Here is a 14533-nt window from a genome sequence, read left to right on the forward strand (position 1 = left end):
TAAACGTGAATAAGGTATGAAATTGGAAAAAAAAGAGATTGGGATGTAACTACTGTGCAACTTTAAAAACCAGCTCGCAGGAAAGAAAGCATACATTGAGTACAGTTGTATCAAGTTATTTATATTTTGTTCATTGTTTGACAATCGTTGACTGAATCTATCTTACATTCTGCTTTAGTTTATGCTCCGAACAGAAGTCCACAAAAATCTTTGTACATATTTATTAAAACATTTGAAAAAAGGGGCAAGAGATTGATATCCAAAGCTGGACATATATGCACATCACATAGAAATATCATTTGGTCAAGTTTAGGCGTTTAAACTGCACACCTCCATAAATTTGTTGAAGGGCAGCATGGTGGCACAGCAGCACATTAGCTCAACTAGTAGAGGATTGCGTAACCAGTGCATAGGTCATGGGTTTCAATCCCAGGAAACACACATACTGATAAAATACTTTAAATGCGCTTTGGACAGAAACGTGAGACAAATCTGTAGATGTAAAAATGGCATCTCAATCCAAAATGACTGATTTCACACTTCCATGGAGACTAATATAACTTGTAGAAATATGTAATCTAACATATAAAATCAGAGGAAAAATGTAGTGCATAGTAAGAACGATCCAATAAATCAAGTGCACATTACTTCGGAAGTCCCCAACGCAAATCAGCTCCCAGCAGAGAACTGTAAAGCCCTAACGTGCCGAAAACCTTCTCTCCAGTACCGCAGTACACTGAGCTCCCTATAAATCACCTTATATTCATCATAGCGCTCCAGATATCTCCGCCCCCTCCGCGCTCACCATTGGCCAAGTCTCCTCCTTCAAGCCCCGCCTCCTTCCTTGCCCACCCGCGATTGGCGAAGGGGATTTCTCCTTGAGCTGTCAATCAAAGGTTTCTTTGGTGCACGCTCTCAAACGCCTTTAACGATGCACAGTGATGCTGAACCACTGAGACCGTCAGCTTCCCACAGAACCTCTGCATTATATTCACTCCCGTCATCCCGACGCATTTTCCCTGGATTCTTCCGCGCTCAGACTTAAATTCTGTGTGTTATTTTGCACAGGCATTTGTTTGCGCGTCCTTTGGCACTCCAGCAGATTGTGTTTGGTCTCCTTGCGCAGGGTCACTCTGGAGAACCGACCCGTCTTGAGGCACTCTTTACGCACTTGGAAGATTTGTGGACTGCGGACGCGTGCATAGCGCAAAAGGAGGAACGGTGTATGCGTTTTCCTGCTCGCTGTTGCTGCAAGAACTGCCACGTACAAATAATAAACAGTCGGCGAAACTCGAACCATGAGCTGCGCAATGGTACGAAGCGCGCTCGCCGCTGCGCTCCTGGCGTTGCTGTGGAAAGGTAAGTTGGAATTCCTAAAGCATTCCTTAATGCGCGCTCGTTCTCGTTTCATTCTTCTGCTCGGACCTGGAGCTGAATACAAATGCGGCTCCGGGGGTCTACCTGCCAATGAATCAAGCGCGCGCGCGCGCGCGTGTGTGTGTGTGTCCACGCAAGGGTTTTGTTTTGTGTGTTATGTGTGTTCGAATCATAGAGACAAGTGTGCTCCACAACATACGAGTTCTGCATATCAACACTTGGAAAAAAAATAGATCAAGACGGCTTTCCTCTCTCTTGCGCGCGCGCTCTCTCTGTGCGTGTGTGCGTGTAACAAGTCAATGCACGACATTAGAGATTGATCCATTTTTACGATACAGAACATATTCTGATTTCTTGGTGTCCGATATGCAAAACTAATTTTGTTTATTGTTTTATTTTATTAAAACAACCACGTGATGACTAGACTACAACCATGTAAACCTTAAACTGTATAAGCTATAGTATATTTACAACCTCAATTTCAAACAATAATATGAATTATATATTAATGGCATATAGGCATTTTAATCAAATAATGTAATTATAACATTGTATAAAACTGTGCGTCCTGTTGAATGTCAGTGGTCTGCTGCTGTTGTTGGGTGTTGTTTTATGGAGAGCCAGCAGATGGCATTGATCGTTCGAGTTGATATTCAAGACCCCGCAAACATTAAATATGAATATTGGTTAAATCATAAATAAATCAAAGCAGTCAGGCCTGCTTGCACTTTTGAGCATGGGAATTTCTCAAAAAAGCATGATACAGATGCATGAGTACATTTCTAAACAAATTGCTGATATGAGAAATTCATAATGATATTCCACAGACTAAAACGGGTTGTTGCTGCGGTTTTAGCTGTTCATAAAGGAATTCTTTTTCTCCACATTTTCACCTTCATGTTATAAACATGAAGACAGGCACACGGCGTCGGCTGATTTATATGGATTTGGAGTACTGTTGTTGTATTATTGATCTGCCAGAGAATGGCTGGGCATCAGGGGTGAAATAATAGCTTTCAGTGTGATGTGAATTGAGGAGTAGTTGCTTTGAAATGATGTTTGATTCCACTTTTTTGCCGCTGAACACAAGTTTAATCATTCTTACCCTGCAGGGATTGTTTTTTTCTACATTGGCACCAGACAGGGAATGTAATCCGTGAAGCACCTGCTCGTGTGTTAATGTGAATGTGTTAATTGAATGTCTCCTCTTAGAGTTCAAAATCACTTGATAATCATAATGGACTTTCCATAGTGAAGGACAACACGCACAGATCAATGTTTGATTCCACAAGATGAACATTTTGGCGTTTACATCTGATTGCATCTCTCCGTTCAATACCAAAGAAGCATTTTGTGGAGAATCTGAATTAAAAAACGTTTTTCATGGCACAGATGAAATAACGTCACACAGGATCGGAACATCATGTGAAAGAGCATAAAGCCTTCTTTAGCAATTCAAATGAAACAGGGTGGATGTGCTGAAGGACACGCGGTGTGGGAGGGAGCCGGGTTTTTTAATTTACGTGTCAGCGTGCGTTTGGGTTGGCGGGAGGGGCGAGCGAGACACCCTGAGAGTTTGTTCTCCTGCAGACTCAACACTGTTGATGATGTTTGCTCTGGGGAAAATACGTCTGAAGCTCATTATGATCTTTTTCTCACCATTCAGCAGTTCTGCACAAGGGAAATTGATTCGTGCGTCTGATAATTTGATATGAACTGACCAAATCATTTACACTCACTCGACGTGCAGGGCCTTCCATTTGTGCCACATTGAATTTCTTTCGCTCTTTGTCAACAGCTGCAGTTTCATAAATGGATCAAGTTAGAAATGCGAAATCTTACAGATTCAAACTTTTCCTCTATGTTGCTTCGGATTTTTGTATCTTTGAGGTTGTGGGATCATATCCCAGGGATTTAGATTGGATATATAAATGCTGCCAAATGCATTCATATTTTTTTTACCTCTGACCTGCAAGTATACATCATCACTATATGTTTAGGCTCTCTGTCCGTGAATCGTTTTGCACATTCACGGTGCTGGTGTGTCTTTTGGGGGTTGAAGGGTTTTGCTGGGAAGGCGTGTTGCTGAAGTTAGCGAAACGGCAGTAATCAATTTCAACACCTTTAACCTTCAAACCCCAAAAAGCGTGAAAAGACACTCACAGTTCATCACTCCTTTGTACTACATACACGATCCTTTCCGAAAACAGAAACTTACACATCATATTTTTATCAAGGCATGACATCACCTTGTAATTGCTGGTCATCTGATATCATCGCTACAGCATCTATTCAGCATTCGTTCTGTCTGTTGTTACTGGGACGTATTCAGTAATGTTTCAGCGGGCGTTTGGGCATCGCGTCAGTATCTGGAAGATGTTTGGTTCTGTGCCACGGTTTTGTCCCCTTGCGCAGGTCACATGAACTACACATCAGTGGCACATGCCATTGCCTCTCCCCTTGACCCAACAGAGCTGCTTTCAGAAACACAGAGACTAATGTTTCTGTATGTGGTCTTGGTTCAGCTGCGATAGACTTTGGTTTGTGAACAACAGAATTTTAATAACAAAATATCAAGACATAAATTCTGCCCGGCATCTATTGTAATTTTAAGCCATGAATGATTAGATGTCGTAAGTCTGATCTCTTTAAAAGGAGACAGAGACGTTTGTTTGGTCTGTTTTTAGTCATCTCAGTCTGAATTCTTTGACTTTTTAAACTTCTCCCTGCAGGTCATTTTTCACATTTTACATTTGGGTCAAACGCTTGCATCATCATCATCCAGAGTACCACCGTGGGTACTAGCAGCAGATGTTAAAAACTACTGTAGTTGAATATATTCGTTCTAATGTGTTTTAAAGAATGCATAACTAGGGATTTTTAAGGTCCTACTTTTTTGTCCTACGTTTATGGAGTGGCCAACAACAAGTTTATGTACAAAGAAGATGTAAAAACACTATTATTTCGTAATACTAGGCAGTTATTCTTACCTTACTTCTTGATTGACACTCAAATGATTTGTCCCACGATTCATCTGTCTAATCCCCTCCTCTCCGCTTGTCTAGTCTGCTGTGATTGGTCAGATGTTCTAGTCTTCTGTGATTGGTCTACCGTGAATGAGGCTCACGAGCTACAGTGTTTGGGGGAGAAGAGTGAAGTTTTCGCTGGCAGTCCTAGCAAAACGAAGGCGGGGACTATATGTAGTGATGTAAATCCGTGGCGGTTAGTGAATCGGACTAGGGACCTGATTCAGAGTCGACTTCCTTTTTTCCAAGCCAACAACTTTGTTATTCATTCACCTTCAGATTTTCAACTTGGCAGAGTGCTTACTTTCAAACACGGCGACATTACACACTGCATGAAAGTCATTTTCATGGTCTCATGTTATGTACTCTTTAAAAGTTATTAAACACATTATTTTTTGGCTGATCTTACCACCAAAACGATGCATTGCAGAAAGCTGTAAAGAAGGCGAGCGGCTGTTGAGAGATGATGAGAAATATACCATAATATGTGTAACCTTGAGCGTGCAAAGATGCAAATTACATGTCATCAATTGCAGTTCCATTCCACAAGGACGGATTGCTTTCATATCAAATGTGAAGCAACAGCAGCCCCATAATGACAGAGAAATGATGGTGATTTAACAGCGTCAGGTTATCAAACCTTGTTGTTCTTGCATCCGTCTTTTATGGGTTCTATCTGTTGCTATCATTACACTCAATGTACTGTCGAATAATAAACATACAAACACCAAAGAAACACAAAACTACTTATGGATTAGTATTCTTTTTTGGTACTTTACTTCTTTTTAGTTGTTCTTTTGTAATTGCTTTCCTTTGCACATTTGTTATATCTTGCAGGGTTTGATAGGCAGTTTCTCACTATCTGGCGATCGCTCAAACATAATCTGTAATAGAAATTCAACAAGTGGCGCTGTTGTGGACTGATGTAAGTTTGAGTAATGTAAAAACAAACAGTAAAGATTCGCTTCCAAAGTTTTACATTAGAAAAATGTAAGGTGCTGTTCAGCTCAGGAAAGCTTTTTTTATCGAAAAGTTTATTAGCTGTATATTAAATAATCTTGAAACTAAACTGGAATATATTTGTTGCAATTGCCGTACAAATCGCTTTCAATAGACAGCAATGTATTACCTTTGACTTTGTGGTTGTTATGTCTGTTGTTATGTTATGTCTTATGACTAAACGCCACACGTCAACTTAAATTTTACAGTCTTAAACTTGGAATGAAATGCATTTTTAATATGGCTGTCATATTAATGCTGTGTGATGTATTACAGCATAAAAATATATAAGGCTTCTGTTCAATCCCATACAAATAAAACAAGCAATGCATCGACTTTTAATACGTCTGTCTAATCTTTTGTGCCACGGTAATGTCATTAAATGATCCTTGTTTACTGATGTGAAGCAAATACTGATGTGATGAAAACACAAAGGATGGAATGAAATCTGTGATTGATTGACAGCTCTAATTATTTAGATTTGATTTGCCCAACCACCCCAGAATCGATGAAATTATCACGTCAGCCGAAGACGCGTCGACAGGTAGCAGTTTGTAGGTGAATCACATTCGTTCAGCTCATTATAACGTGCTGTCACCGTTAATGCCACACACGGGGGGCAGACGGTAAATGTGCACAGCCTATGTTTGCTCATCTCCCTCTTCCCCTGCTGGACCAAGATTGTTGGCTGGCACAAAAAGAGCAGCAAAGTCCAACCGCTGCCAGCCAAAACAGATGCCATGTCTTTCAAAACTGGCTCTCTTTTCAAATCCAATCTCCAAACTACAATGTGTGGCTCTCCAGGCCTGGCCCGTGAACGTTCTTTGGCTCTCTGTGTTTTTTTTGGAGCGGACTGGGTGCTTTTCTGCTTTCTGTCTTGTTGCCGGTGTGATGTCCACGAGAGCGATCTGGTGTCCGGTGGGACGGGGCCATTGACGTAACGGCAGCGCCGGGGTGGGCTGATTCACTAGATTAATGACGAGTCGCTGGGCCTGGAGCCCGGGGTCGGTTCTGTGATTATTACACCTGCTGGAAACAGGAATGACAGATGGCGTTTTTTTGCGATCGGGTGATCTTAAAATGTTTTGCTGCAGCAGGCGAGCCGAGGCGGATTTGTAAACGTTTTCCACGCGACGGGGGGAGTTATAAATATTGTGATTGCTGAGGCGGTGTTTATTTGCACGAACATGCCTGCATTGTTTTATCACCCAATTCAATAAAAACAAACTATGCAAATCAGACAATGTAAGCATGCACGGCCAAAAAAATGGTGCTGAATGCAGTTTGCACTCCTTGATTCCCCATCTCGCCGACCGGTTCCGAGTTCTCCGGTGTTGGAAATGCACCAGAATACCATGATCTGGCATACTTTTCTGGACCTGTACAGCATCACCACTCCACCACTGCCATCTAAACACCTGAATCTGTTTTTTAAACATCAGAAACTACACAAGACTGCCCTATCTGGATATATGCCCATTCCAAAACTCTTCTTAATCATTCCATTATCATTTTGATGAATTACATGCTTCTATGATCGCTAAAAAATCCACAATTGTCTCTGTTATATAAAACTTAATATATAAAGTTTCATACAAAAATGTATATATTATTTTCAATAATATGTACTAATATAAATAAATGTAAAAACATAAATTAAATGTAAATATAAACATAGATATATAATTATGTTTTATAAAAATAAGATTTTTATTTTGATTGTTGTTTATTAACCAACAATATAACATATTATAGTATAATGATAAAGCTGTAGTATTTTTTTGTTAAATATAAATGAAAACTCTCACAGAGAGTAAACTTACCAGTTGTTGACAGAAGTGTAACTTTGACATAATTTGACTTCAATCCATGTTAAGATGTAAAGCAACCAGCTATTTTATGTTTCAAAGATCGTGTGAACCTCACGTTGTGTCAATCACATTTACACACTGCCTCTGATATTTTCTGTGTTTTCTGCATCCGTAGCAAGCATTTTGAGAGGCGCTTTGACAATACAAACGAACGGCAAATACGAAAAACGCTTTTGTAATGATAAAATTAAACTGTAAAATAGTGATGACCTTTATGACCATTTTCTCACTACAAAATGCTTTTCAAACCAGTGTTGGATCAAAAAGAGACAAACCCAACGCTTGGGTAGTAAATTAACCCGTGTTAGGCTGTTTTAACCACAAATATGAACATTTTTAATCAAACCCAATGCTGCTGAAAATAAGCCTGAATTTTTAAAGCGTGTGTTCTAAGGTGAAAAACATGTGCAAATGTGGCGCAGCTGTTTAGCCACTTCGACAGGAAGAAAATCCAGAGAAACATCGACCTTTCCGTGACCGGCGTTTGATAAATGAAAGATGACAAACTCACTGCTTCGACTGTGACAAAACCCGCAGGTACAGAGCTGGTCTCAAATGGGCATCTGGGCTTTATCCAATTCCTCAACAGCCACAAATCTTGTGACATCTTTATTATATACTGTATATAAAAACATAATTTTCAGATTTATCAATGAAACAGGCTTCTAGGGTTGTGGAAAAGGTTTTGTCATCAATTATCATCTCTTTTTATCTTCTTTACTCTTCTGCAATTCCCAGCTCAACTTTTTCACATGTCCATGAAGACACAAATTCCCTCTCATAATAATAAAAAACCTTCATGTTTTATGTAACACGGCAGAAGAGGGATTATTCAAGAGGTACAGGAGAAGTAAGTGGGGTGAGAAGCACACAGTCCTCCCTCGCAAATATTCTTAGCACACGCAGTCATGCATGGCATGAATATGTGTCCGCATGCAGACTGCGAGCACGCAATGATTGTAGCCCTGGATTCTGCACCACCAACATGACAAATCTTGACATTTCCAGTGGAGAAGGTGTTAAGGTAGATTAACAAACACACATATTTTTACTACAAATCACATTATACCATAATACTTATACTTATAGTGATGTTAATTATTTTATTAAAATGATCTCACGGTTCATTGGAATGCTTGATTCTGATTGGCCTGTCGCGACATTTTCAGAATCGTTATTCCAGGATAACAACCTCTCAAAACTTATAACACACAGTAACCTGGATGCAGCAAATCATTTTTTGACAAATTAAATATAAATATGTCTTTTAATAAAATACTTTATATGACATTATATTTACAAATGATTAATTGCCTGTTTGTGACATTTGAACGTCGTTTCTCACCTTAAAACCAAAATAAACGGCTGTTCCTTGCAGAAGGTCTCCATTCGGTAAAATTGAGCTAATAAAATATTTCAAACTCACATTTCGTGTCCAGTTTTTTCATGTGGGAAGTAGCTGTGTAGCGGGATAATGTATCCCTTACTTTGCTCACTGCCCCGTACATCACTGTGTTGCATAGTCGGCGTGCAGTTGCCTAGCTGCGTGCATTATTGAAGCGTATCTGCTTGGCCTTCTGAAAGAAAATGTAAGTGCAGAAACACTCATACTGTAAGTAGGCCAGCACCGTAAATGCAGAGCAGCTTCTGAAATCTACCATCAACTCTGACCTGTCTTCTACCCCAGAGACAAATGTTATTGCTCAGATGTTGCTCTTTCACAGAACTCTCAGTTGTTTTTCATTTAAATAGTAAATATTTTGTGATTTTTAAGGTCCTACTTTGGTTTATGGAGTGTCCAACAACAACTTTTCGTACATACAAGGTGTATAAACATAATTTATAATTTTTTAATAAGAGGCAGTTATCTTTACCTCACTTCTTGACTGACTCTCAAATGATTCGTTCCGCGATTCATCTGTCTAATCCTCTCCTTTCTGTCAGCCTACTCTGATCTGATTGGATTGCTTACAGTGTCGCAAATGGAACATAGGTGTAGATAACATCGAGTGATGCAAATATGAAACTAAAATTAGAACGACAGACGACTTGTTTGCGTGACTCAGAGTCGACTCCTTTTGCCCAAACCAAATCTATGTTATTCGTTCACTTTCGGCCTTACAACCCAGCAGACTGCTTACATTCACACACAGCAACATCACACACTGCATGAAGTGTAATATTTTTGGACATTGTAATAGTTACTTTTAAAAGGGGTCATATGGCATGAATACATGTTATTCTGTGTCTTTGGTGAGCTATAAATTGCCCATGCTTGTATTAGACAAAAACTAAAGTGTCGTAACAAAAGATAAATACTATCTGAAAGCGAATGCTTTCCTGTCATGATCCCGCTATCATGTCATGTTTATTCTTATTCTTGCAGCGGAGTCATGACTAAGTCTAGGGTTTTGTGTGAGAAGGACATGGCATGGCTTAGATTTTGGCTGTCATGCGCCTTCTCGTGTCTCGTCTATGGCCCCGCCCCTCTCGTCTCCTCGTTAGCTTCCCTTGAGTGTTTTATTACCCACACCTGCCTATTGTAATTATCCTTTATTCGTCTCCCTATTTAATGCCCTTGTATTCTCTGTCCTGTGCTCGTTTGTTCTTATACATACTTGTAACTTTGCTCGTCTGTACTGCTGTACCCAGGATTTATTCCATACGCTGTGTCCCAGCGTTTCTGCTCCAGCACTCTGTTCCTGAGAGTTTTTGTTACAGTTTGTTACCCTACGTGAGTTTTTCGTTCCTGTTTTGGCTGTCTTTGTTAATCCCCTGTATTTTACCCCATTGTGGGTTTTTGTTTTGTGTTTTATAAAGATATTTTGTTACCCCGTACCGCTGCCTGCATTTGGGTTCTCCTCTATCTCATTACGTTCCGTGACAGAACAAACGAGCCATTACTGAACCCAGCAAGCAGCCATGAACCCTGGCCGTTGTGGTGTTGCCCGTCGCCTCTGCAGCCTTCGCCAGGGGAGGGAGACGGTGCATGAGTTTGGGGAGAGGTTCCTCGACATCGCCGGGCAAGGCGTCTTCGGGGAGAAGGAGCTGGCGGTGCGGTTCAACACCGGTCTCAGAGACCCACTCTCCCGATCAGAGATGAGAGCGATGAGGCCGTTGGACTTCGAAGCCGTGTGGCTAGCCGCCGCGGCTCGTGCGGAGTCCACGAACACATCCCCGTCCGACTCCTCCTGCACGGAGCTAGCCGTGCCTCCCACCGCCTCTCTTCTGTCGACCGCAGTCCCTGTGGGCCGCTCCCGGAAGAGGAAGCCCAAGAGGGGAGATCTTTTCAGTACTGCCCAGCATCCGGTGTTCCCGAGGCTGGCTTTCAAGCCGGTCCAGCAGCCGGCACCAAGCGCTGCCCAGCCACCGGAGAGCGCTGCCCAGCCGCCATTCCAGCCGGTCCCGTCCGGCACTCCCGGGCCTCTCCGGCCGGTCCCGTCCGGCACTCCCGGGCCTCTCCGGCCGGTCCCGTCCGGCACTCCCGGGCCTCTCCGGCCGGTCCCGTCCGGCACTCCCGGGCCTCTCCGGCCGGTCCCGTCCGGCACTCCCGGGCCTCTCCGGCCGGTCCCGTCCGGCACTCCCGGGCCTCTCCGGCCGGTCCCGTCCGGCACTCCCGGGCCTCTCCGGCCGGTCCCGTCCGGCACTCCCGGGCCTCTCCGGCCGGTCCCGTCCGGCACTCCCGGGCCTCTCCAGCCGGTCCCGTCCGGCACTCCCGGGCCTCTCCAGCCATTGTCCGTTCCGGCAGTCCAGCAGGGGACTAGGACAGTTCCTCCAAGGACTTCCCCTGTCAAGCCCTCTGGGGCTCCGCGCTCTGGCGAGCCCCCACGGGCTAGGACTTCCCCACACAGCCCCTACCCTTTTGGACTTCCCCCTAGGTACTCTTGTTTGCCCCCACCCCCCCTCCCTTGTTTGTTATTTTTATTGTCTCACCCCAACCCGTTTATTATTTCTTGTAAGCCCCTAATCATGTTTTCAATGTTCTGTTGGTTTTTGTCTGTTACCCAGTCTGTCTTGTCTTGTTAGTTACCCCTTGGTGAACACCTGGAGGTGTTCATTTGAGGGAGGCTTATGTCATGATCCCGCTATCATGTCATGTTTATTCTTATTCTTGCAGCGGAGTCATGACTAAGTCTAGGGTTTTGTGTGAGAAGGACATGGCATGGCTTAGATTTTGGCTGTCATGCGCCTTCTCGTGTCTCGTCTATGGCCCCGCCCCTCTCGTCTCCTCGTTAGCTTCCCTTGAGTGTTTTATTACCCACACCTGCCTATTGTAATTATCCTTTATTCGTCTCCCTATTTAATGCCCTTGTATTCTCTGTCCTGTGCTCGTTTGTTCTTGTACATAGTTGTAACTTTGCTCGTCTGAACTGCTGTACCCAGGATTTATTCCATACGCTGTGTCCCAGCGTTTCTGCTCCTGCACTCTGTTCCTGAGAGTTTTTGGTCCCCTACGTGAGTTTTTCGTTCCTGTTTTGGCTGTCTTTGTTAATCCCCTGTATTTTACCCCATTGTGGGTTTTTGTTTTGTGTTTTATAAAGATATTTTGTTACCCCGTACCGCTGCCTGCATTTGGGTTCTCCTCTATCTCATTACGTTCCGTGACACTTTCCCAGACCTATCCGAAATGCCTCGTGTAACAACACCCCCAAAAATCTACGGGTGTTCTTGGTCTGATTTGACTAAGACCTCCCAAATGTATACACAAGTAAGGAGGGTGATCCTGCCAGTACAATTGCTTTGGAACCTGATGTTCCAAATATGGTAAGAGGCGTTACATTTCCGTCTCATGCTTGCAGTATTCCACCAATCAATACACACTGGTTAACTGGCCAATCATAGCACACCTCGCACACCTGAGCTTGCACGTTTCAGAGAGGCGGGGCTAAGAGGAGATACAAACATGCACAGTAGGTGAAAAATACAGCGTTTTTAAACCTTTAATCATGTTTACACATTAAATATTTTTCAGATTTCTGACTGCTTTTCACAAGAGAAATATCTGAGACTCATACAAAAGCTTCCATTCGCTCTTTATTTCATCTCATTGATGTCTAGGAGAAAGATTAAGATCAGTTTTTTTTCTTCCAACGCTTTAAAACAGCAAGATTTGACACAACAGCCAAAGACGACTGATGCATGTGTCCATTTAACAACAATTAAGAATCAGCACAGATGGAAGCCAGTAAGTGTAGTAGATTTGAACAGATTCACAAACACCAACGTTTGTGCCAGTGATTTTATTGAATGATATGAAAACAGAACAAGTGATATAAAGACTTTAAAGGCAATATCTATTCAATTTCTCACCCATCTGATGTCTTTGTTGATCTTCATTTGGGCTTTCATCAGCCAATTTTGATGCATATAGATTTTCCAGTTAATGGTGTTTTAAAATTACATTTTTAATCGATTGGCAGCACTGGTTGATATTCATACAACATTCATGAACATAAAAATCTTCTTCAGAAGGGAGAATGTAATAAATTTGGTGTGAAGACGGGCTGAGACTGGAGTGAGCTTTCTGTCCCGAGGGACATACAGGAATGAGGGTCTTTGCACTTTCCCTGTCCTCATTATCGAAGACAAGGTGCTCGGCCGGGAATCGATGACAGCTGCTTCGACGCCAATGCCACCCGTGTCTCCTAACAGACACATGTGTCTTCACGTGTTACATGGCAGGAGAAGCCTCCATTAGACTGCTTCTGCAGAACATACACAAAAGAGCCTCTAGTTAATGGCAGCAATTTTTAATGTTGAGTTATTATAGCACAGCAGACCTGTAATGAAAGTGAAATGCCGGTGATTTTGTAGCAGCGGGTACGAGGACAGAACCTCGTTTCTTTCAGTAGCAGCTGCTTGTGTCGCTGTTCTCACACCTCATCTGTTACATCTCTTGCTAAAGAAACCAAATGAACCATTTTGTTTCAACGTTATTCAAAAGTCGTTGTAAACACATTATGTGTTTGGTGCCAAAAATTCTTATAAAGTGTGAATCGACACGGTGCCAGAAAATGAAAAGATTGATAATAATTTATTGACCTTCCTGTGTTTTTGTGGCTCATGATATCTTTTGTCCTTTTTGAGTTCGTGTTGGGGCAAGTAAATGAACACAGAAATAATATTACGCATCATCTTAGCTCATTATTATTTATTAGGTGATGTAATATGTTTCAATGTTCACATCCGATGAACACTAGTAAGATTACGGCAAACTGTTACACGTTTGTTTTGTCCGCTGCAATGCAATCTGTTGGCAGACCCTTACAAAAAAGTAGTTTATTAAGTGTGCCATAAGTATACCTTTTTAAACCAAAAATAAAAAAGTACACTTAAGTCTGTGTACCTCTGAGAAAAATGTGGTTTCAAAGTAGTTGTGTACTCAAAGTATACAACTTTAACACTTTTAACAACTATTAGTACTTACTAAAAATATGCCTGAACCTAAATGTGATCAAATGAACTTGAAGTATAAGACTCCAAAAGAGCAGCCTCTACCATCCTCATTGCATCACCAACCATCTTTCTCTCTCTTTTGTGGAACCCGAGCAAGATCAACATGCTCAATAGGGGGTTTGTGTAACGGATCTGAGTCCCACCTCTGTGTCTGACGGCTGGCAGCGTTGAACCTCGTCGCTTCGCTCCGGAGGAGGGCAAGAGAGACAGAAGAAAATAAATAAAACGGCGAGAAACAAAAACCCAGATCAATAAATATTTCAACAGGCGCTTCCCTCACACTCTCTTCCTCAAGCTAAGAGGGTCTATGAAAGGAAATAGAAAGGCCAAAATTACAGAGAGAGAAAACGCATGACGGGAAAAAGACCAGCGCAGGTAAAACACAATTCCACATCACTCGGCTTGAACCAAAAACAGGACACTGGCTTGAGACAGAGAGAGAGGAATGGATTAAACAGAAAAGTTTGTAAACAAACTCTGATTTAGAGAACGACAGATGGCCTGTGTGTGTGTGTGTTTTCGTTGGCTGTAGGTGTAAAAGTGGCATAGATCAGCAATAAATAGGATCGATCAGGGAGCAAAGCTATTGCAAACCAAAAATTATATACTGTTATACAATATTATCACCAAAATTTAATTCAATCTTTTTAACAACAAATTTTCTTTCACTAAGGACTGGCCCAGTCAAAAACTGAGGTGCTCAAGCTCAGATTAATTAGGCCTATGGTTAATTGGTTTAAAAAAACACAATAATGAAAGAAAACACGTTTCTTCAAAAAGATTGAATCCAATAGTTGTTGATAA

General features: G+C 42.0%; 1 protein-coding gene across 1 annotated transcript in view; it reads left to right on the forward strand.

Moving 5' to 3' along the window:
* The first annotated feature begins 376 nt into the window (after positions 1-376).
* iglon5 (IgLON family member 5) overlaps positions 377-14533 on the forward strand; it is a 136965-nt gene continuing 122808 nt past the window's right edge. Inside the window, exon 1 of the mRNA XM_056762274.1 lies at positions 377-1359. Coding sequence (XP_056618252.1) covers positions 1299-1359 — 61 coding nt within the window. The 5' untranslated portion in view covers positions 377-1298. The remainder of the gene's footprint in view (positions 1360-14533) is intronic.

Source organism: Triplophysa dalaica, chromosome 12 (genome assembly GCF_015846415.1).
Source record: "Triplophysa dalaica isolate WHDGS20190420 chromosome 12, ASM1584641v1, whole genome shotgun sequence".
Classification (NCBI taxonomy): Eukaryota; Metazoa; Chordata; class Actinopteri; order Cypriniformes; family Nemacheilidae; genus Triplophysa; species Triplophysa dalaica.